Consider the following 25115-nt stretch of genomic DNA (forward strand, 5'->3'; position numbering starts at 1 on the left):
TGTTTGGACTCTAAACTCTAAATATTTAATATAAAGCCGTTGTGTGTTTAGTGAGACTTAAAATGCTGTATTAAGACACTACAGCTTCAGTTTGTAACTGTGAGGCATAATAATTCCCCTCAGAAATCCTTCACTAAACATTTTTTATCAGTGTTCACTGAACAAATATTTACTTTGAGTCTCTGCCCCATGCCAGGCAATATTCTCCATCAAGGGATACTTCAGTGAGCAAAACTGGCCAGAATCATTTTGTGTACATTTAGTGTGTATGTCTGAGACACTGTAATTGACTTCTCACCATTCTCATGCACAGACACTAGCTGGGTATGAGGAACTGACAGCAGCTCCTTAATTATGTCCTAAGACCATGAAAATGTTGCTTTATATGCCAAATATTTTTATGCATGTTGTTGTATCAGATGTTCAGATGGTCAAATTGTCCATAAGTACTTTACAAGACAGAGGCTGTGTGTGTGTGTGTGTGTGTGTGTGTGTGTGTGTGTGTGTGTGTGTGTGTTTAGAGAGAGAGGGAGACAGAAACAGAGAAAGAGAGAGAAAAGGAGAGACAGAAATGAAAGAGACAGACACAGACATAAAGTGGTGTAAAGCAGCTCTACACCAAGGAGTGTCAACTGTAAAAGGAGTTCTTAATTGGTCTAAATAATAAAAACCTGGTGTCAGATACAGATGAAAATGCTGAGAGATCACAGAGAAGGAGTAAGTCAAAGCCACCTATTACCTCCTTGGCTTTTCAGGGGACATGAGAGCGAGTTCTTGTTTCTTCCTGCTTATATCCTCTCTCTGCCTATCCATCTCATTTCCTGTCTGTGCCCAGCCAGCTCACTTCCTGTTTCTGCCAATTAATCTCACTTCCTATCTGTCTATGCAGACCTCCAGACTTCTATGGTTAGCTAGTGGCAAACTCCATCCTCTGATCTTCAGACAGGCTTTATTTGTACAAGCAAGATATCAACACAGCCAACATTCAAGGGACAGTTCTCCCCTGTAGCCTCAGGAGGGCTGTGGGCCTGTAGGCACCATGATTAGGCTGAATAATGCTGAATCTGAACTCTTGGCCTCCAAACCTTGAGTATAAAGTTCAGTTTTTTACCACCAAGGTTGTACTAATTTGTTAGGGTGCCCCTCCACCCCCCAAAAAAAGAATAGAGTTTTAATCTAGATTTTTAAAACTTTAGTAAAACACTAAGGGCTACAATGCTCATACTAGCCTGCCATAAAAGAAGCAAATAAGTCAAATGCATCATTTTTGTTTCCAACAAACCTAAAGGCAGTCCTCTATCACAGGACATGTGATACCCTTGAGGTGTCCAGTCATAATGGTCACTACATATGAACACAAAATTGCCATTTACCCTGTGCTGTGTGAACACAAGTGTTTTAAGTAGTTTATTTCATGTTTACTTTTTAAGTAATACAATCAAATGGTTGTGCTTAAAATGTGGTCTTCCCATGGAGCCATGCTGAATACATTTATTATAATAAATTTCTCAACCTAGAAGGAAAGGCTCAATCTTTTCAGAATCCAGAATAAGAATGTTAAAATTCCTTACAATGCTACAGATGCCAATGTTCTGAAAAGGGCAGTTTGGGTGTTTATGTTCATCACTAATATCACCTAGAAAAAATAAAGGGAAAAGACCTCAAAAATAAGTTTTTAAGTCATCAGTCCATACAAGAATGTTTTCCATTAAAACGTGTGGTGGGAGATTGTTTGTTTTGTTTTGTAAAATATAACTGTTTCAATTGAATTAAGCATTGATTAATATTATCCTGGTATAACATATTATCAAGATTTAAGGATTTGCAAGGTTTAAATTCTTACCTTCAGGCATAGTGTATGTTACTGTGTGGATAATTGCTTTTTTTTTTTTTTTTACTCTGAATATGTGTTGCCTATGTGTCTACAAAGTTATAATTAGAGAAAAGCAATGTCTCAGATGCAAATAAAGGTCAATCATTTACTTTAAGTATATTTGAAAAGGAGATACTGAATTGCTTTTTTTAAATATCAAATGCAATATTGAGTATTCATATGTTATTACTGAATACTGACACAGAAATTATATTTTAAAATTAGTTTGCATTCTAACCTAAACATGAAATCAGGAAGTTGGCTGAGTATACTGCTAAATTGCACTTCTGGCACAAAGAAAGGAGTATTCTAAATTCCTAAATATCCTTTCCTTAATTGCATAATAGACATGATTCTATAAAAAGTCTGAATGCTATTAGAGCTCCGTTGCTAGGATGAATTTATTCCAAACTTGTGCATATTTCAAAAATGATTTATGGCAAGTGCTCAGTCAGGATAAATGTAGTGACCACTGCAGGAGGTGTGTCTCCTTCTGAGAGTCTACAAAAAGGCTCCTTCCTTTCATGAACTGCAACTTCAAATTGTTATATTTTGTCACAGCCATAACTTTTGGAAGTTATGGCCACTCATGTCCTCTGCTAAGGTTACATGCAAACTTACTTAAGCAAAGATAATTATCAACAAGCAAAAATAGCACAGATAATGTCATACAAGTTTTAATTTCATATTTGGTATGTCTTTCATCTTTTTAATTATAAATATCCAAATTATTAATTTTAATGTATATTGTCATTTTCTTCTGAGAAAACAGATGTTTTTACATTCTAAAGGATAAGTCACTAAAAAGAAAAATAATTGAGTGACCAGCAACAAATAAATAGTTATCTACAAATTATTCAAATTTAATAGACCTTATTTTCACAGGAGCAGGCTAGACAAAAATTCGGTGGTTTAAAAGTTTATTGGTTACTTCTATGGATACAAGGACAAGTAAGTCTTCATGAATAATCTGCAACTTGAACCTTGGGATTTGAAACTCAGTAGCTTTACTGTTTGAGGTTGGTATATGTGCAGTTTGCTAGGTGTATTCATGTCAGAAACATGATAACCATATCTTTCAAAAAAGAAGTTTTCCAACTCCAGTTAGTAAGATAGAAAATAACATGTTCTCATAAGTGGAGATATGATTCCATGTTTGTTAAAATCCTTAATTCCTCCTAGGGGGGGAAATCTTGTGAAACTATCTCCATTGAGGTAACATCATTGGTGAACAACATTTACAGTCTGGTGACTTCAAGTCTTAGTACTATTGTCCAAAAAAATGAAACAGGTAAAAAGGGTTATAGCAAGAAAACCAAGCTATTCACAGCCCTTGTCAGGGCACAAGAGAATTCTTAACTACATCAGACTCCCCAACTTCTCCTCTTTATCCTCCACATGAATCATCACCCCACCTTTTCAGTGTAATGCTTGGTAAGCTGGATGAAAATCCTGGTTTATGGATTCTTAATACCTTCCAAAGAAAAAAGGTAAAAAGCATGCCTCAGAAGAATGGCATCAAATCTGAAATGCATACAATGATCTGATGTGAAAAGTGGACATCTAATGATGAGTCAAGTTGGAACTACCTCTTATATCTCTTTTCATCCAATAATGCGTAATATATTTGAGGGAGGAAGACTTTTCAAAGGTAACATAATATTTGATTTGTCAGTTGCATCTTGTGAACTTGTTTTATTCACTTACTGCGAAGTTATTTTATGATGTTATGTGAGTGTTGCTCCATTGAGATTTTGAAGGCATTATCTATTTAAATATTATTTAAGGCAACATTAGCATCAGATCTTGAATAGAGAGAGAGAAGGAAACAGTTTAGCCTACACACACACACACACACACACACACACACACACACACACACAAGCTTTCACCAACACATGCACATACACTGTACTCATAGACTTTACATGACATTTATACCCATCCATTCATTTAACATACAGTATAAAAGGAACCTTGTAGAAAAGTAATAAGAATAGTACTAAATATACAAATAGGATTAAAAAAACACGCTGAAATGGTATTTGATAATATTCATAAAATTGAGTTTCAGGTATTGATATAAAAATTGAATATACATTAAGTTAATGGAACTTTAATCCAAGAGCTGAATGTGATCAGGTGCCCATGATTATATTAAAACATAGTAAAGGAAAATGTTCAAAAGAATAAGAGAATACTGATAGAGGTTCAGAAAATAAAACTGTTTAACTTCGGTTGGTGGTGCACACCTCTAACTCTGCTCTTCTGGAGGCTCAGGCAGAAGAATTTCAAATTTATGGGTAGTGGTGCTATACATGTAAGGAGAAAGGGAAATTTTTCCCAAGAGATTTCTGTTGTTTCATTGTGTTGCATAACAGACATGCATTTCCTCCTTGAACAATAGTGATGTATGATAATTATGTTAATCTCATAACTCTGGCTCTTTCCTGGAGAAAACCAAAGTGAGAAAAAATATAGAAAAGTACCTAACAGAATTAACAAACATATCCAAGTGATATAAATCAAATGAGTTATTTTTGTTATGATTTATGATCACTTATAGTATATAGTGTGTGTGTGCGCGCGCGCGCGTGTGTGTGTGTGTGTGTGTGTGTGTGTGTGTGTGTGTGCACTCTATAGTATGTTTCACTTACATATCCTCAAAAGTCTACAAAACAAAACAAAAAATCTTTCTTTAAATGGTTATAATGGAAAAGTTAGAAAAAATTTCATTTCTGGCATTTGTGTTTGTATATATATATCTGTATTCCTGATTTTTGAATGAAAATTGTTTAGAATCAAGAGGGTGTGAATAATCATTGATAGCTCTCAGCAATTGACCTTGAGAAGCTATTGATTCTTTCTGAGCTTCTAATTTTTAGTTTAAAAACAAAATCCCTAGGATTAGTAATTTTTCTTTTATGAAATTTGTAGGGGGTAATTCAAATGACTTCTAACACTTTAATCAATTAAGCTCATTTCATTTTGTTTTCATAAAAAATTATAGTAACTGTCCTGCATTTTAAAAATATGTTTTACCAGAAAACTATTTATTGTTTGCAAAATAAAACCAAAGCATGTAAATATCATTGTAATGATGGGTATGTATAAAATCTGTGATATTGGGTGATAGTTAATGTTTTGGCAAAAATAACCACACGCTTACCTGTTGGTGGAATTATTCCAGGAGACATGAGGCCAGGGACAGAATGTGGCATGATATGAGAGTTCTCTGGGGAGGTGACACTTTGAGTCCTCTTAGGAGGCCTTCCAGGTCTGGAACTGAGACAAACAAACAAAAAATTTTACAATTAAGCTGTTGTCTGACACATCATTTCAAAGTTGTTTCAAGTGGTAACATGGACTGTAAATAAATTTGTTTCAAGGACGGTTGCTTTTGCAGTTAGATGTAATAGACTTCCATCACTAATTAGATTACATGCTGAATTCATTTTCCTCATTGAAGATCAGCCACTCCTGATGCATAATTCATAGCCTGCACCTCGTTACCTGCTTCTTCATATTAATATCTATACACAGTTTGAATTGCCTCGTTTGCATATGCTAAAGTTCTGCATTCAGCCTTCAGCACGAAAATTATGCACTAACTTGTAATAATTATTACAGTCAGCCTGCTATTGATTTATGAGACTTTTAAAAACCAAATATGTGTAGTACTTGTAATGAATGATATTTTAAGGTTCTTCAGGAAATTAAAAGGCAATGGCTGCCTAAGGAAATGTTCTGCTTGTTTGATTTAATACTGCAGTTAGCTGGGAGGTGGGATGAAAGAATGATTCAGACCTATAGCACATTTTTCGATGATATGTTTTATTACTTCGCACTGCTAGCCTGATATCTAGATGATAAATGACAATACATCTCTAATGTGTGAAAAGGTCTTGCAATTTCTTTATTTTTTGTCATTTAAAAGATAAGTCAAGTTATCATTTAACCCTTATTCTATTTAACTGAACAATCCTACCAAGTTGTCCTATTTTTAATATACAAGAGAAAATTGGAAAGGCTTGGGATTATTTGTAGGATATCATTGAGAAACTGCTTATGTAGCATCTTAAATGTGCCCATAGGAAAAATAAAAAAAACATGCTTATTGTTAACACTCCTTATTCTTCACATGCACATTAGGGATGATTAATTTCTTAAGTTACAAAAGCAAATAGAGAGATAAGTATTTTTGTAAGAAAATATCACCAAAAGTGCAGCATTTGTATTCTTTGAGACAAATAAGAATACTTGTGTTCTCATTTTTCCTCAGTATTATAAATGTGCTTTTGACAGGCTCTCCATTATTTATTTGGCCAATATGTGCCTAGATATATAAAAAACATCAGATATATCCATTCTTTGTCTTCAAGCATTTCTATTTTCCTCTGTTGAACTCCCTTGCTTCATCAGAAGATTAAAAAACTTTCTTTCTTTTATTTTATGTAAGTAATATATGTGGTCATTGAGCAAATAATTACTAAGTACCTGCTGTTTTCAAAGCAGTGCACTGTGGAGGCTAATTTGTGGGAGTGAGTTCTTCATCTTCAGGAGCTTATATTCTTGCCAAGAGGGAAGAATCTTTTTCACAAATAACTGTGATGCAATTGTAATGTGCTAGGTCCCATATAAACATTGCAATCTGTGTACTAATAAGAGCATAGTCGCTAGGTGATGAGACTTCAATTTTCAGGAAAGAAAGATGCCAAGGGAAACATTGGAAGAAAATTTCAGTGGATGTTAACTGTGTAGACGAAAAGCACACTTCTCTGATGGAACTGTAGAGCTCATCAGTGTGTAGCATTTCTCTTGTTGAACTGACACAACTCAAATAGCAAGAGAAACACAGATTGAGACTGCTAGACTTATTGCCTAGCATTAGATCCTGGAGACCTTTGGAATGAGAGCAGGAGGCTTATTTGCAACTTTATCTGTCTTGTAAATCAATATGGATACCCTACTGCTTATAGCTGTCTTGTATCTCTCCAGCTACTTATTCTTATTCCTCATTGTGATTCTTCTGGCTTTTTAACTGATCATTTGCTTGGGATCAATGGACAGGCCTCTTGATAGTATCCATTCTCCCTGAGTAAACTCTTCTATTGTCATCACTTAGACACTAGGACTAATAGCTCAACATACATCTACAGCCCAGATCTTCCTCTGGGATGCAGACAGATTGATACCCATCTAGTTGACATTCCTGCTTAGATGTTCTATAATAATCTAAGACTCAGCTTATCCAAATCTGAACTCAGCAACTGCCCTCTTAAAATCTATTTCCCTTCCCCTTGTTCAGCACAAAGTCAACTGACTGACTAAGCCAAGCACCCACACTTTCATACATCCTTTCTTCTTTAGCATGCTTAAATATCATCTCTGTGAAGACATCACTTTATGTCTTTGTCTATGTCCCATTCCTGTTTCAGATCATTCTTCATTTCTTATTTGGTCCACTGTTATAGACTACACAGCTCTCCCAAGACCTACCTCCTACTTGGTCCTATTCTTGAGCCTCGTATATAGATCTCTAAAAAATATTTCAGAGAAATATTTAATATATATTTGATTAAAAATATCTTCCCTATTGAACTCATAATCCATGGCCTTAATACAGACCCTCTAATACTTGGCCCATTCTTCTTTTCAATTTTTACTATTTTATTTCAACATTTGTGAATTATTTTATATTGGGTTCTACTCAATGTCTTACTTTCTTTTTAATTTTTTTCTCTTTTTCTTTTGAAAGAAGGTTACATTATATATCAGAAGCATGACTTTGAACTCATTTCACACATTCCTTAGCCCCCCTACCCTCACAATCTATCTAGGATTACAGATCCTGTACCACCACACTGAGCTGAACAGTGGGAGGCTTGGGTCTCTTATTACTCCATTTTTGCAAAGTTTCCCTCTGTTACTATTCCTATGAAAACACATCCTCCACTCTCTATTCCCTAGTTGAGTCCTCCTCATTTTCTGTGTCACCATTTCAGGCTGCAGGCTCTATGTATGAGGATAGTCCAGAATCAATGGGGATTACGCTATTATCACTTTATCGGTCCTGAATCTGTTTTGCTTCATGGTGGACTAATAAGGATATATATTTGTTAATATGTTCTTCACCCTGGACTTCACAAGTACCTTGCCCTGTCATTTCCAGTGAGCAAAAAGTCTCTAGAAAACAAAAGAAAGAAACACACACACACACACACACACACACACACACACACACACACACACACATTGGGAATTTGAAGAAAGTCTGAACATATCCAACCTGTACACCTCAACCACAAATAAGAAAAGTATATGTTTGGTGACAGCCATGGAAAAAATAGGAAGGGAAAGGAGAGTTCAAAGATTTGAACTTTTAGCCCTTTGACTTGTTTTGCTTTTAAAGAAAATGAAACTGCTAAGGAGTACTTCATTATTCAGGCCACAGGAGCTGTCCTCACAACTTTCACTTTGGAAGCAAAAGTCAGGCTACCACTAAGTAGGAACACTTTAATTCATGCTGTGATTAGAATAAACCCAGTGGGCTCCTTTCACCACAGATATCTCCTGCCCAATCTATCTATCACATTGCTTCAAATTCCACCAATAGAGATTTATTGCTCTCAGACTAGATGCTTGAAGTTGCTTTAAAGCCTTCCATTAAAATGCAAATACCCTTGGAGGTGGTAACACCCTAAGGCCATCAACTAACACCCTACTGGGGATTACTTAACAATTATGTGAGAAGCCTTGAGACACTGAGGCAAAGAACAGAAGGACTGTTTTTTAAAAGAAGAGCAAAAGATGTAGTTTCCCTAAGTACTAGACAAATGGTTGCCCTCTCTGTGAGTCAGAAAGAAGTTCTACTTCCTTCCTCCTCCTCCTCTTCTTGCTCTTCTTCTTCTTCTTCTTCTTCTTCTTCTTCTTCTTCTTCTTCTTCTTCTTCTTCTTCTTCTTCTTCTTCTTCTCTTCTTGGAAAAGTAGAAAAAATGTATTTGCTTGCAACATTATCATGATACTCCTATTTACAGTAGGGTTCTTTTATTGAGAAGCTTTCATTTTATTCATGGAATATCAAATTAACTTCTGGAGATAATGAATTTCCATACTGCTCTGTGAAAAAAACCTTTCAGTTCTCTGAGAAAGAAACTTTATTGCAAATACTGACTTAATGCTTCAAATCTTTCAACAGAGTTTCAAGGAAATTCCAAGACACCATTTTCTAGGGTAAAGGCCAGAAGGACACATGTTCTTGTCTAAATAGATATAGCTCCATATAGGTTTAATTAATTTACCAGACAGTATAATCTTAATCAAATTACCTAACTGCTTACAACAGCTAATTAAATTACCTTATTGTTAAACAAACACTTGGTATGCTTTGTTGGAGATCAGTTATTCTTGAAAAGAGTAACAAAAACTAAACTGAACAGAGAAAGCAAAACAATTTATAAAATTGCTATTTTGATTGAGTATGTACATTAATGGACTTTACATTTGTCCTAGACTTTACTGCAAAAGAGCAAAGTGGGCCAAAGTATGCTGGGTTGTCCTATATCCAATCAAAAGGAAGACATTATTTAAAGCATTAGCCTTAGTATCTTGGATGAAATTAAAGCCAAAGACTTCCTCCTTGTTTTCCTTAGTTCCACATCTTAGCCAAAGCCCAGACTGGTATTTTCAAAGGAGGGTGATGACTTAGATATGTCCACATCCCCACTTCAAATCCTGAATATTTACAAACACACTCTTTTCTGCAGTTTTGAATAAGAATGTTTACTTTTCAGATGAGTCACTGTGGACATGCTTCCTTCCTTCCCTCTCTCTCTCTCTCCCTCTCTCTCTCTCTCTCTCTCTCTCTCTCTCTCTCTCTCTCTCTTTCTCTCTGTCTCTGTCTCTCATAAAAAAGTTACAGATGCTTCGTTGTCCATTTGTTGCCAGGGCTCCAGGACATAGGGCCTGACTTCAGGCACATTTATGATGTTTATTCAAGGACAGTCAAAATTCAACTTTAGAAAAAGAAGTCAAAATGAAATGCAAATAACTGCATTAAAGGAATGAGAGTCATTGCCAATGCTAGTGGGGGAGGGGACACGGTACAGAGCATTCAGTTACCACACAACCTGGGGCAGCCACCTGCTAATGTCTTTAGCAGCTTTTGGGAAATTTTGGCAACTAATTGTAAAACTGAAAACAGCTATCCAACCCTCACTCTCCAAAAGAAACCAAATCCAACCTGCTTAGAAAGGATCACACCACTCTAACACCCCTTCCTTTAAACAAGAGCCAAAGAATAACCATATGCAAGCAAGGAGATATACATGACGTCGACCTAATGAATGGGAGACACTTCCAACCTCATTTGAGGTAGAAGTTACAGTTAGTTGTATGAATATGAATAAAGGGATTGCAGACAAATATCAGACAGAAAATGAATATTGAGATACACCCTAGAACAAAATTATTTAGGAGTGAAAGTAATCCAATAGGCTAATCTACATGACTTATTTGTCCTCTCCAGTTTATTTACAGAGGAAATACCCTACTATGTGCTGTATTCAAACTTTGAGTAAAATGAGTCTACAGAACAAAGATAAGTGTAGTTATTTATATACTATAGATATAAAGTTTCGTTTAGTAATGCTAATCTTGTGACTTTGAGTATCAGCCTTTATCTTGTTTTTTAGTTACATGAAATAGATAACAATCTGAATTACAAATATTTTCTTTTCTCCAGTTTTTTTCAATTTTAGTTAACTTTCAAATTTGATCCAACATTTGTGCGATGACATTAACAGATAATTATTATCCAAATCTTCAAGTTATATTGGTCAGTATAAGAATTAAGGGCATTCTTCCTTTGCTATAATTTGCCATCCGTATAATATATAACCTGGGGTTTCTTGTATTCTCTGGAGATTGAGTCTTTGTTGACAAATGTCATGTTCTTTATGACAAGGCAAACACGGTTTGGTAGTGTTTAGTAATAAATAAATGCTATAATTTGAATATCAAACAATCCAGTGGGTAGAATATATTCATTTGGAACACTTAATATGAAAAGTGTATTTTTATATTTTTGAAGGTCTCAGTGAAAATCATCTCCCAGGAAATAAGAGGTGTTGAGTTCAGGCTAGTATGTGTTCATATTATCATGCTCGTGAAAAATCAGGATGTACATAAACATAATTTTATTATGCATGTGTGTGTGTGTGTGTGTGTGTGTGTGCGTGTGTGTGTGTGTGTGTGTGTTGGTGTGTGCCCTTCCATAGGAATTGGGAATGTGCCTTATGGGACAAAATACTGACCATTTGGAACATGTCATTTCTTTCATATATATCATATATAACCATATATAGTTATAGACATATAAACATCTGTTTATATATGTGGTCTACACACAAGTATGATGTTTGAGGATATATGTTTGCAATATGTACAATGGCAGAGGAAAAACTTAAGTATCCTGTTCTAGCATTCTATACTTATTCTCCTGACAGAGTCTCCCACTGACCTGAATTTAAACCAGGGCCAACAAGCCCCAGCTACATTTGTGTCTTCACGGGACACAGTGCTGTTATTTACTTGGCATCATAATCAGCTGTGTAGTTAAACATACTAACCTTCTTAATCTCTTTATACATTTTTCCCCATAAGTTTCCAGGATGTAGAGGAATTTGTTTTCAGGACATTCTTTTTGCAATGACATTCAAAGACGTAATGGAATGCCCTGATGGACAAATCCTAAAATGATAGCGAACTGTTGTAAGTTGCTATTTTGAAGTATGGAGATCGGTCATTGCTTGATTAGATTAGGTTCTCTTAGAAGTCCTGTTATATATCAAAACTATTTTGCAAAATTTACAATTCATGTTAAAATATTCCAATTAAAATATAGAATGTTTAATTCAATCCAGTGCAAGGTTTGGACTCCATAGCAACAGTGAAAGATTTTTGTGGTTTTTTTTTTTTTGTGTGTGTGTGTGTTTCAATTTTTCTATTTAAATGACCAGCTCTTCTCCACTGTTACTGTAGCCATGATTGTTTTTCTTTTTAAACACAGAGCATGTGTGCACTGTTGTATTTCAATAGTGCCTTATTCACACACCCACAGAAGAGCTGGAGATGGCCATCATTCTGTTCTCATATCATTTTTAACTTGACTCACTTTCAAACACCAAACTATTCTCTTTGGCAGATGGCATTTCCAACATTTTAAAGGTCCATTCTACAAACAGTTTTATTTTTATTTTGATATGTATATTAAGTAAGAAAATATGACAATTCTGGTTTTGTTTCTATCAAGCATGCTGTTGAATTCACTGTGTTATCTACATTTTTATATTCTTATAAAATATTTTAGATGGGTTATAATGCTATATTATAGTAATTGCTATTGTATTCTAAAATTCTTAATTAAACCCTAGGTGTTATATAAGCTAGGCAACTATTTTACCATGGAGTTGCATCCCCAGTGACACCATTATCTCTGATGGTTTTGGTAAGGATATTGGCACATAGAGGAAGGAAGTAAAGGCCTTATCTAGTATCATGTAACAAAATATAACAGATCTAAGTTGTATATGAAGATCACAAGTCATCAGAAAACACACACTGAGCTTCTCATAATAATACAGCTATGTTTGTTAATTATTTAAAAATATTAATTGAACATATCAGTGTACTTGAACTCATGGTGTCATTGGGAATAATTGTAAGTTACTGACCCTGATTTCAAGGAGCTCTCCATTTATTTTGGGAAGCAAATAGTAAATAAATGGACACTAAATGTTCCAAATTGATATCCTGGAGCATCACAGTAGGGGTTTTAAAGAAACATGAGTACACAAAAAGCAGAAGCTAATAAATAAAGATGTTGAAGACAGACGCTGAGGAAGGGATCAGTGAAAGAATATATCCAGCTCATTAACACAAGCATTTCCACAGTAACATTAGTACTCCAACCCATGATTCACAGATCTTAAGACTGGAAGTATCAAGCAGCCTTGTACATGATGACTCTCAAACTGTTCTGTAGGTCATGGCTTATCCATGTTCTTTCCATACTTCTAGTCTTGAGAGATATGCCCAAAGCATTGGATTATTTGGTCAAGTAAATGTACTTTAAATGTGCCTTTGTTCTGGTGTTCTGTTTAAAAGGAATTAGAAAGAATATGAGCTGATATATTAAAATCAACTCTATAAATGAAATTTAAACATAACACAATTATTTCTTTCTTGAAACCTGTATTTCAAGGTTTTGCTATTATAGAAATCTCTATCCAAAACAAAGAAATGCAATAATTATTTGATTCAGTTTAATTTCAGTTTTTATTCTATGATGGTATAATGTCTTGCTCAGAATCAAGATTGTTATGGTAATTTTTGAGCAAATATTTTAAATGAATTATAGGAAAGGAGGGAAGAAAATTACTTTTAAAGAAAGGTGAAAAAACTAGTACCCATTAAATGAGAACTCATAAAAGCATGGCTGCCTGCTTATGACTATATTGACAAGATGGTTGATTCAGCGTAAAATTCATGTCTTCACCCTCAACTGTCATGTTATTATTATTCTACTTTGGAGAAATATGTGCAAAAGTTATTTCCTAGTGAAATCTTAAATAAAAGAAGAAAAATTATGCCACTTCCAGTGTGTGTTGCATGAAGAGTTGTTCAAGAAGTGAAACTTTGAAACAGATTTCAGTGCTAATTGTAGATTGCAGTGCCCTCTCATCTTACATGAGGATTCCTGTGCTACCTATTACCATAGCATGATAGTAAGGAATGGAAAACTATGTTGTTCCCATAATGTATAGATTTAATAACATGCTTAATTAATTAGCTGGCATGGCAGATGCAAAACCACCAAACATTCTATTAATATGACTGGTATTAATTGAAATCTATTTAATTCTCTCAGAGAGTGCATTCCTTAATGAAAGGCATTTTACTACTAATATTATGTACTATCAGAAATTATGAAGTAAAATTCTTGTCTCACAGATTTGGGAAAGACATTGGCAATTGTTGTTCCAAAGCGTAAATAGGCATTGCTTTAATGTGGACATTTTCTTACCCTGAAATAAAGGGCATGGGCTGCTTTTAAAATTCTAATCATTATGTTAAGTTCTATGGTATTTGTGTGTATATATTTATTACTTATTCTGTGCATTATGCTCTAAAGTAATGAGAAGTGAGTTAGTTGACTAGAGCATAACAGCTTGACTGCAGTCACGACATATTTTTAGAAACCAGAAATATTTTAAGGTCTTACTTTCAACAAACTTCTAAGATTGAAGTATTATCTTTCCTAGGTATAAACTATAATAACTGAGCCAAATAGGTATTATAATTTTTTGTGTAAAATGATGGTTTTGTAATTATTATTTCTACTAAATAAAATGATTCTTTCTTGTTTTTTTTTTTTTCAGCTTTTTGAGACAGGGTTTCTCTGTGTAACAGCCCTGGCTGTCCTGGAACTTGCTTTGTACACCAGGCTATATTTGAACTCACAGAGATCCACCTGACTCTGTACCTGAATGCTGGGTTTACAAGCCTGCACCACAACTGCCTGGATAAAATACTTCTTGAGAAAGCCTGGCACTCAATATTATATTAGAGAATTCTAGGGGAAACAGTGTTGTTGAATTTTGATTTCACAAGTTAAAAATGGAAATGTCTTTGCAGTCAGTGTTTCTGGCTGACGAATTTGTCAATGCATTGTTGAATTTGAAAAATAGGTTTCTATCTTAGTTCAACAAATTAGACTCAAAAAAAAAAACATAAATCTGATGACTTGCTCCATATACATTCTCATTCAAACATCTGCACATAAACAAATACTAGAAAGCAACTGGACAAACAGGCACATCCTAGATACTACAGCAGAAAAAGAATACACAGCTAAAAAGTCTTCATATTTGATGACATAGCATATGCCACAAGGACACAAATGTGTTTGAGTGTTCAACTTCAGGTAAAGAAAAGAAACAAAAGCATTTATTATGAAACATAAGTATGGTGTTGACAGATGGAGGGCAGGTGAGGCAAAGATATTGTAGATCTCAAATGCCACACTCAAGGTTTCCAATGCAAAAAGTTTACTCCAGGAATAATTAATTTTTAAGGCCTCAACAATATTCCATATACACATAAATACTGAAGGCACTTTCTAAGTCTCTCTCTCCCCCCCCCTCTCTCTCTCTCTATATATATATATATATATATATATATATTATATTATGTGTGTGTTGTGTGTGTGTGTGTGTGTGTGTGTGTGGTGTGTGTGTGTGTGTGTGTGTGTGTGTGTGTGTGTGTGTGTGTGTGTATGTTACACTTAGCTATTTTGCAAGACTGAATTATTGACTTGAGATTTTTTATTGTGAATCCTCCTGAATGCTCTTTTAGGAGGTCAGAAATCAATGAATGACTATCTCTACCAATAGGGAATTGCTTGGTAAATGTTGAGAAGGAAAATACTACAAATGGAGAACAAGGACTCAGAGGACAATGTAAAGTTTATCATAATACTAGGAATAAGCAATCCCCTGGTTTTTCAGATTCTCATGAGCTTAGCCTGAAATTAAATTTAACTACTACTGTCAAGATAGAGGTCAGACATCATTATATCTAATAACTTAATTTATCAAAAAGAATCATTTTGCTAAATAACATACATATGATTTAATATTCATGGTAATGGACAAGTCATATTTATCACCAATAGATCCATTTCACATATAAATCTATTGGTCCTTGTTGAGAGAACAGAAAACATTAAAGCTGGTGTTACACACCTATAATTTTGTATTTTTCAGGCTGAGGCAGGAGAATACAAGTTAAAAGTCAACTTTGTCTCCACAAAGAATCAGTCTCAAAAAAGATGGGAAGAAAATGAATAAATCCACAAGGAAAATATTCAATAAAACAGATTTATAATGTAACAGAACAGTATGAAACCAGGCCTTTCACGTTGTAGAACTATTTCAACTGCAAAGGCATTTGTGTCATAATCAATAATATCTGGAACACTTGTGGATTTTGTCATTAAGGGTGCATTTTCATGACACAACTGAGTCTACATACCATTTAAAAACAAAGCACCCTCTCTTCTCATATCAGACTTGCTATTTGCTACTTCATGAAATAGTATCTATTATCATCTCCCTATATCTTCCCCTCCCTACTACCAGGCCTACATCAATGGATCCACTTAGCAGTTCACTTTAACCACCATGCTGTAATTTATTCGTTTACTGGTCATTGTACATCCTTACAGTTTCCATAAAGACAAGGCTTTGAAGGGTCTTGTTTAGTGTTATGCCTTAAAGCGTGAGGTCTCCTTCAAAGTAGGAAATCAGTGGGTATTAAAAGACAGACTAAATAAGAATAAAGAGTTGCAGGAAGGAATGGATGCTTATGACTCTGACCTCCTGAATCAAACACGTTTTACCTGGTTACTTTTGAGCCTCAAATCTGGCAGGACAACATGTCATAGTGTTTTGTGATGTGTTAATGATGATGAAGTGAAAAGATGCTGAGTTCCTGCCTTCTGTGCATTATCCTTTCTCCTAACCAAATTCTTTGGATCTATCTTCAGTGTTCAAAACTAGGTGGTTGGAAGAAAAGAATCCATATAGTTTTAAACTGATGGAAAGCTATTGAGATGAAAATCACCAATTCAAATTCATATGCAATTTTTAAACTTAGTTTAACACTCTAGACATTCATACTTAAACTTTTAATTCATGATTTCATAATAAAGTATATAGTATAATAATATAATTTAATTCAGAATTTTACATCCTTAAAAATAATCCAACTTTGGGGTATGTCATATTATTTTATTTTTTTGTTGGTTTGTTTGCTGTTGATGTTTTGAGTCACTGTCTCACTATGTAGCTTTGGCTGTTCTAGAATTCACTGCATAGACCAGGCTGCTTAGGGACTCACAGAGATCTTCCTCCCTCTGGCTTCTGCATGCTGGGACTAAAGCTGTTCACTGCCATATCTGGCTTACGTTTTATTCATACATAATTGTTCTTGGACATGGAAACTAAATTTCCTTCAACACTGAAATCCACTAACATCATGCAAATATGTAAGTGTGTGTGCCCTGGAATTGTGTGTGTGAGCACCCGGAATTGTATTGGACAGCCTCAGTTTCTTGTCTTTCTGTCTCTTCTTATCAATAGCAGGTTAGTTGCTGTTACTTTGAAGTATTTATTGGAGAAAGGGAGTGCACAAAACCAAACCCTGGACTTCAAGCAGCATGAGATTTTTCCATTGAGCTACCCTGAAAGCCTATCCAGAGGTTGCTTTAAAGTAAACAAGAAGAAAACCATGTACTATCAATGCTACTCCCATTCTAGTATATGCGGCAGTATCCTACTTTTTATATATCAAGCAAGGCACAAAATGTAGATTCTAACATAATATACTTTGCATCTAAAATTTTTGGAAAATAAGTTCTTAACTTTAAGAGGAATCTAAATTACACACTATTTTCATATAAACTTCTATTTTATGATAGTAAATTAAAATGAAAAGCATATAATATGCTTATATCAAAGTTACCTGAAAAATAATTTTCAAGTTTGGTACCATGAATTAGTTTCTCAATTAGCTTAAAGTACTATGAAATAGGAAGAAAGAAAGTAATTCAGGCTGTCTATCAACAACTTCTTTAGCAAGCTTAGCAAGCTAACATTAGTAAGTACTTTTAATCCTATTTACTTACAAGAGTTTTTTTTTTTTTTAAACAATATACTTCTAAAAGCAATTGATTTAAATTTACTTTTCTTCTACATTAAAGCAGAAAATATTGTTATGCAAAAGGTAACATTGAACTTGTGTAATAATAGAGATTTATTGAGACAGGAACTGTAGTGATTAAAAAAAATAAAAAGCTTTGAAATACACAGTAACATCTTTCCTGACAGACATGATAATAATTGTCTTAGGAAAAGGTGGTGCTGACAACACCATAAATGATGCTGCCAAATGAAAAGTTAATTTTATTTTAAAGGATTAAACCATAAATTACTTGTTTAAAATTAGCAAGAAAAAGATAGAGCCCTTCTAAAGTCAATTTAATCAATTCACAAGAATTTTGCACAAGAGAAAAAAATTATTAGACCATAACATTTCAAGAGGTTATATGAGAGTCATATTGAAGAGATACTCTTACTCGGGAACTAATTAGGAATCGGCTTGGCTGCCCTTTCAAATAACTGTTTCACAAACTATATTCTAGCTTATTTATTGTTATTGCAGTATACAGTTAAGAGCATTTCCTTGGTAGACTTTCCACACTGCTAAAATGTTCTTTTATTTTAAAATATTCACTTTTAAATAATTCCTTAATTTTCTTATCATGGGACTACAGTGGAGTTAAAGGATATGATATTTAATAAATTCCCATTTGCTAATGTTTGTTATTCTGCTTTGAAAAAAAGAGCAATCCAAATTTTCTAGGCTGCCTTGAACTTGGGATCTGAAGTAGACATGCCTCAGTCATCCGAAAAATTGAGGGTTTAGGTAATTGCCACATTGCCTGGCCAGCAAGAGTTTTAATTATTTAGTACTATTCCTGTCATGAATCTACCAAGCATTCCAGTGGGTTGGATGACAAAATTGTGATCATGTATCATTTTAGTTTGGGCTTGTTCTAGGACTTTCTTTGAGAAAATGTGTGAGTTGGGATAGCATATGCCATCATTGAGCAGAAGTTTGATATCCCACAGAATGAACCTGTTACCTAGTGATTTTGACTCTTTTTGTGAGAATATGTGGACCAAATGACAACCACAGAGCAGAGAAGACCAGCTGTCTTCAAGTAATATGAGACAAAATCAAGAATGGCCATCACTAGCTATTGAGATTCTGATGGCATTCACTGTTCTGGCAATATTGAATATGTAAGACACATCATGGGTATTTGCTGTAGCCATTTGGAATACATAAATACAACTGTCTAGAGGTCAGAGATTAACTGCAAATAGAAATAACCAGAAGTAGACAAACAGTATGATAAGAAAACCAAACCAATGTCTTCAACTGCTGAAGAAAAGTTGAACAGTCACACCCAGAAAAGCATAAGCCCACAAACAGAGTAGAGTTGCTTCTCTTTGCTAATTTGTCTTCTGGGGAGGCAAATGGAAGATAAAATTTAGACGATAGTATGGGTTAATTAAAGTCCACAAGTTAAGACTTGAATAAAAGAATAAACACTACCTAAAGATTGACTGCATTGTTGCCCAATGCCTTAAATGATTAGTCTAAGTATGAATAGAGACCTGAAATTATGCAAATGAGATATAAAAGAAAATCCTGAATTTAAAACAATCATGAAAACTCTATTAACCTAATGGTGATGTATTTCAAAGAAGGAAATATAGAAATAAAGAGTTCTTAATGAGAAAGGCAAATACTTTCACTAAAATTATGCTTATTTATCTGAAATGAATGCAGTGATTTGTCAGAAAAAGTTTGACTAATATAATTAAACTGCAGACAAGATCAAGTGCAGTTACAGTTTATAGTAGCAATATTGAAAATCCCATAGGTACCTATACATATGTTTATGTAAACATATATATAAATATATATATGTGTGTGTGTGTGTGTGTTCACATATATATTTATGTATTCAATATATTGTACTAAAGAAGATATTGAGTAAGATGTGGTAAGAACTTTCTAGTGGCTTACACATAACTAATGCTTACTGAAAAGATTTTGTAAGTGTCTGTGTAGACATCCTTCCACATATAATACTTTATTTTGAGATTTGTACCTTTATTCACACAATGACTTCAGACTGGAACTAAGATTAAAGTACAAGAACAGAGATAATTAAATATGGTTGTTAGAATTTTAAAAGTGACCACATCAACATTTCTTATGGTCCCTGACATTCCTGGATTCATCAGAATAAAAAGCTTATTTGAATATAAATTTCTACTTATAGTAAGTAGATAAGGACTGCTGACGAATAGGGAAGATGGTGGTTTAAACATGATTAAAGATCATTAAACATCATTAAAACTGAATTTATCCCAAAGATTTTTATGGATTTGAATTCTTCGTTGAATCCAAACAGCCCTGAACTATAAACAAGTTCAATTTATTTAGACTTTGTAGAAGAAATTTTAATAAAGATAGAATATATTCATATTTGAATTAATCAAAACAGTAATTCATGATTTCCCAAATAATCTACTATTTCTTTTTTAGTATTTGAATTTTTGAAAACATGTGCTGTGAGTGTTTGGAGCTCTTCCATCCTTACATTTTGGCAAGACACAAAAATGAAATTAATTGCCTCACTGTTATGAACTGTAAGAGTTTTCTTTATGGTTTCATCTGCTAAACACTTTCCAGGGAACACTTTCACAGGACTACTGTAATTTTCTACAACCACATAATTTTATTCTAAGCAAAACATGAATTTTTAAAAGTATTTTCCCATTGCTGAATTACATTTACAAAGCATTCATTCTGGAGCTGGTGATATGGCTCAGTGGGTGTGCACTGTGAAACTATGAGGAACTGAGTTTAGAAGCCCAACACACATGTGAAAATCCATGCATCCATGCCTCTGACTGAAACCCCATGGCTTGGGAAGGCAGACATAGGAGGATGTAGGGGATATGTATGGTAGCCAAGCCAGCACCAGATTCAGTGAGAGACTCTTTCAAGAAAATAAGGCAGAAAATGACACAGCAAGGCATATGGTCTCCTACTCCTGCCTCTTCCTGTATGCATTTGAGCATTTGTACCCTTACATACATACACCTGGTACTTCCCCACACACATGAACTCCTAACACAATTCCCCTTACACTAAAGTAAACTAAATAGTGTGTACACTCTAGTACTTCCTTGACTGCCATTTCCAATAGAATTCTCACACATATGTTGGATCTGCTTCAGCAGTAATCATTTAGATGCTTTACATCAAGTGTTTCAAAACACTTTTTGATAAATAATAATTATGTTTGTGCTATTTGTAAAATGCTTCTCTGTAAGATGTTTCACATATAAGCCTTGGGGACTTGCTCACCTAAATGTTTTAATTTTCCCAATCCTTCCTGTACCTACAATTTTCATCCAGTTCACTATAATCACATGTCACAATATAATCTAGTGATTGTCTCTTCTTTTTAGGAAATTTACTAGGTTGAAGAACTTCAAAGAAATTTAAAGACATGGTGTGTACCATTGGGAAACTCATAGCTCTGGGATAACAAATGTACACGTATATACATATTCATTGTATAGAAGAAATACATAACAATGGCAGGAACTACATACTGCCAGAGTGCTCCTTGAAAAAAGTATCAGCAAAGCAGCAATCTGTGTGTTAGTATAGGACATATTTGCTGTAGAGAGTCTTCACCTGAATTGCATGCTTGGCTGTCACCATGTTAAATTCTTTCCATTTTTCAAAATGAGGGATATTGGCTGATGCATGGTTCAGTAGTACAGTAGTTATCTAGCATGCATAAGGCTTCATCATATCAAACTAAAATATATTAAATGTAAATAAAAAATAAAAGAAAATAGTGAACCCTGTAGTTTTATGCTATGTCTCCTTGGTCCCGAAAGTGTTTCCTTTGGTATAATCAACAGCTGATAAGATTCTAGGGAAACAGAATAGTTAGCGTTAAGCTTCTCTCTATACTTAATATTTGATTTTAGTCTTGGAATTAACCAAATGGATAGGCCTGAGTTCATTCCCTAAGGGAAAAATGTGTAATAAAAACATGAAATAAAATGTAGAGAAAAAATAATAATGAAATTCTCACATCTAAGAAAAATAAAGGAATTCTTCATAATCAGATTTTCCTAAGGAAAGGTTTTATTTGTAACAAAAAATGGTAACTTTCAGAAAACCAGGCCACATCCTCCTGGATTCAAATGACAGGAACCAAAAACTACTTGTAATAAAAGTGTTCTATGTATTGAACATGGACAGACTTTTTCTTTCTTTCTACTATTTGGTGAACAATGTACCCTAACTATTTAAACAGCACTGACTCTGTATTAGACAATGTAAGTAAAAAAGTGGCCGGTGGTATAAAAAAGACATTCATGAATATGTCTCGTGCCATTGGTAGGGCATTTTCTGTATGGGACTTGACTATCTCCAGAGTTTGTAGGAGATCTTGGAATGAAGAATCTCTCTAAGACACAGATGGATGGTGTTTATAATTAAAAATGAGTGATTACATTGATTGATTATCTGTTTAAATACACTTTCATGTATTTTTAAATAAACATTTATTATTTTTGAAACAACAGTTTATTTAAAACTGCTGTTGAATTTTATAGTCTATGGAAGAATTCACTTATGGAAGAAACTTTAAAAAATCTTTTGGAGTATATTCATGAAAATGTTTTGGGCTTAGCTTATATTAGAGCATTTCAACAAATTAGAACATGACTAGGGGATCAAACATAGCCTGGTGATATACTCTACAGCAAGGTAAATAAGTGCAGTTTTGTGAAAGGGATTATGATTCGGAGGGGAGAAACAAAAAATGATTTTGAGGCCATTGAAGTTAAGATATATATATATATATATATATATATATATATATATATAGTCATACTCTAGGTTGGATTTTTGAAAACATGTTAAAATTTATTTCTAAACCTTCATGCACTGGGAGAATCAGGCCGATAAAAAATTAAGAAACTGCAGCAATAAAGAACAGAAAAATAACATTAAAAATAAATATCAACCCTTAAACTGCAACAAGGGATGTAGATGAGATATAAAAAAAAAATAGTTCTCCCTCTCATTAGAGCAGTTAAACATTAGAACAGGCTATCAGGGAAAGTCTCTGTAGACTCTTACTGGAAGACTTTTAACATCTGAGAAGGAGATGCAGCCATTTATCTTCAAGGGGTTGAGGTAAGTCATTTCTGCAGGAAGGGGAAGGTCTAGGTGACCTCTGAATTCATAAGTCATACCTTGCTTGTTACCAGCTGCCTGGATTAGTTACCCAAGCAGATGTCATTAATTCAGGGGGATCATTAGCAATATTAAGCTTTCTACAAGTTAGCTATCACCAATTTAATGTGCATCATGTAAGTGTAACAAAAGCAATTTTCCAAAAAGGAGAAGAAAAAAAAAAAAAAAAACACCTTTCAGATGCAGAAAGAATAACCAGCATAGTTGGAATTTAAGATTTTATCATTTCAGAACAATAGTTGAAAAAGCAGGTATTTTTTATAAAGTATGACAGAAGAGTCATTTTTGGTGAATATAAAAGATATGATCAGATTTATAAGCAATGTTTTCTATATTTCCACCTCTATGTTCTTCCTATAAACAATGACTTCCCCCCTTTCTTCACGGCATTCTATCTAAATCGTGAGAAATTATGCTTTTATGTTTGACATAGGTGAAGTTTCAAGGCAAATATATTATGCCAATCAAATGAGTAAAGGTCAATAAGCAATTTCATAATATAGATCATACTTCTGTCTTGATCCTAGGACAACCAACCCTTCATTATTGATGTTAAATACTAGCTAGTATGCATGACAGGTAGATAGGAATTTTCTGTTAAACATCAGTATTTAGGGGGCCTATAAAGTCTTAAACTACTTAAACATATACCTAAGGTCAAATTTAAAACTTCGTTTCAATGTACACTTTTCTATAAACAGTATTTTCCGAAGGAGTGGGGAGGAATGACAACTAACTACTTCTACTGGAAATATTTTTTCTTTGAATAATAAATCACCTTTAAAAATAAAATACACACCAATAGTAAAAATAAAATATCATCAAATAGCGATGGTATTTGAACTATAATACAGTATTCCACATTGTACACATGATTAATAATTTAAAAACAACTCTATTACTTTAGACATGAGATTTTGCAATCTTGGAATATCAATTCCAAAATAAACTAGACTGCACTGATATCCTTAAGAATTGATAATGGATTTATTTTTTATCAAAAAAATCACACTTTTAGTAGCCAAACATAAAGGCTTTGAAATTGAATTGAATTTTTGCATATTTCTGAAGATACCCAGGTATTTTTCTAAGTTAGGCAGGATGATCCATTACATATCTCAACCTCTCAAAATTTATATGAACAAAAATTCCTAAATCAAATCATAAGTGGGAATTCTTGAAAGAAGACATTTTAGCTTGAAATTCTCCCTTTCATTACAACAATTATTTCATCGTATCTGCTCAAAGTCAAAGTATTTTAAAGAAATTACTACATTTATGCCTCTAGACCAATAAACAATCCCTTGACACCTTCCCCACCTTATAAATTTTAATTTTTAATAGGGAGGGAATTAAATCACTCTTTAATTGACATTAAACTGATCTAAATTCTTACTGCAATGGTTTTAACATCATTCGTCTATGTCCAAGGATTACCTACAAGTGTTAATAGGGCATATTTTGATATTACTCATTTAGAAACTATTAAAGGTTTAAATTTTCTCTGTTGCAATGTTTAATTTGCAAAATCAGAAAGAACCCAGTAGAGAGAGAGAGAGGGCTCATGGCAGGAATAGGTCACAAGCCCACCTCCCCCCTTTTGTCTTTCTGTTTTGTAACCATGGTAAAACAATAGAAGTGAACTTTGTCTGAACTTTTCTCTTTAAGGGACTGGGTCCATGTTGACCTAACAGGGCATGCTGGAACCTGATACTATCAACCTCAGGGCTGCTAAAGCAATCAGGTTCAACAACTAGATAGGTTCCCTAATGTCAGTCTCCAACAAAGCCAAGGCAAAGCTAGCTATTTCTAGCAAAGAATTTCTTTCTATTGTTTCAGAGATTAATTCAATGGACTAATGTGCATAGGAAGCATGGAATGAAGGCTAACCGACAGAAGCATATTATTGTTCTATTTTAATTACGTCGTACTAAAACACTTCGATAGATAAGGTCTAATCCAGCAAAAGTACTATATAAAGCCCCACAATATATAAATAAAGAACAGATGGTTTAAATCATTATAGATCTAAGTGATCTTACCTTTAAACCAGTCATTTTTATTAAATTCTCATGGTAATCTGTCTTTAAAAGGAAACATTTTCTTTTAAAAATGTTCATTTTTTTCTAATGGCAATAAAGTTAGGGAGATACAACTTATTAAATACACTAATTAAAATATGGTTTATTTCTGAAACCAAAGCATGATAGAGAACCGAATGGATAGCTCAGAATCAATCACACTTCTTTTA

At 33.9% G+C, this 25115-nt stretch overlaps 1 protein-coding gene across 1 annotated transcript in view; it reads right to left on the bottom strand.

Annotated features, from left to right (window-relative positions):
- Dach1 (dachshund family transcription factor 1) overlaps positions 1-25115 on the bottom strand; it is a 344402-nt gene that overhangs the window by 188122 nt on the left and 131165 nt on the right. Inside the window, 1 exon segment of the mRNA XM_035453117.1 lies at positions 5043-5158. Within this exon segment, the coding sequence (XP_035309008.1) occupies positions 5043-5158 (116 nt within the window).

Source organism: Cricetulus griseus (assembly GCF_003668045.3).
Source record: "Cricetulus griseus strain 17A/GY chromosome 1 unlocalized genomic scaffold, alternate assembly CriGri-PICRH-1.0 chr1_1, whole genome shotgun sequence".
Taxonomy (NCBI): domain Eukaryota; kingdom Metazoa; phylum Chordata; class Mammalia; order Rodentia; family Cricetidae; genus Cricetulus; species Cricetulus griseus.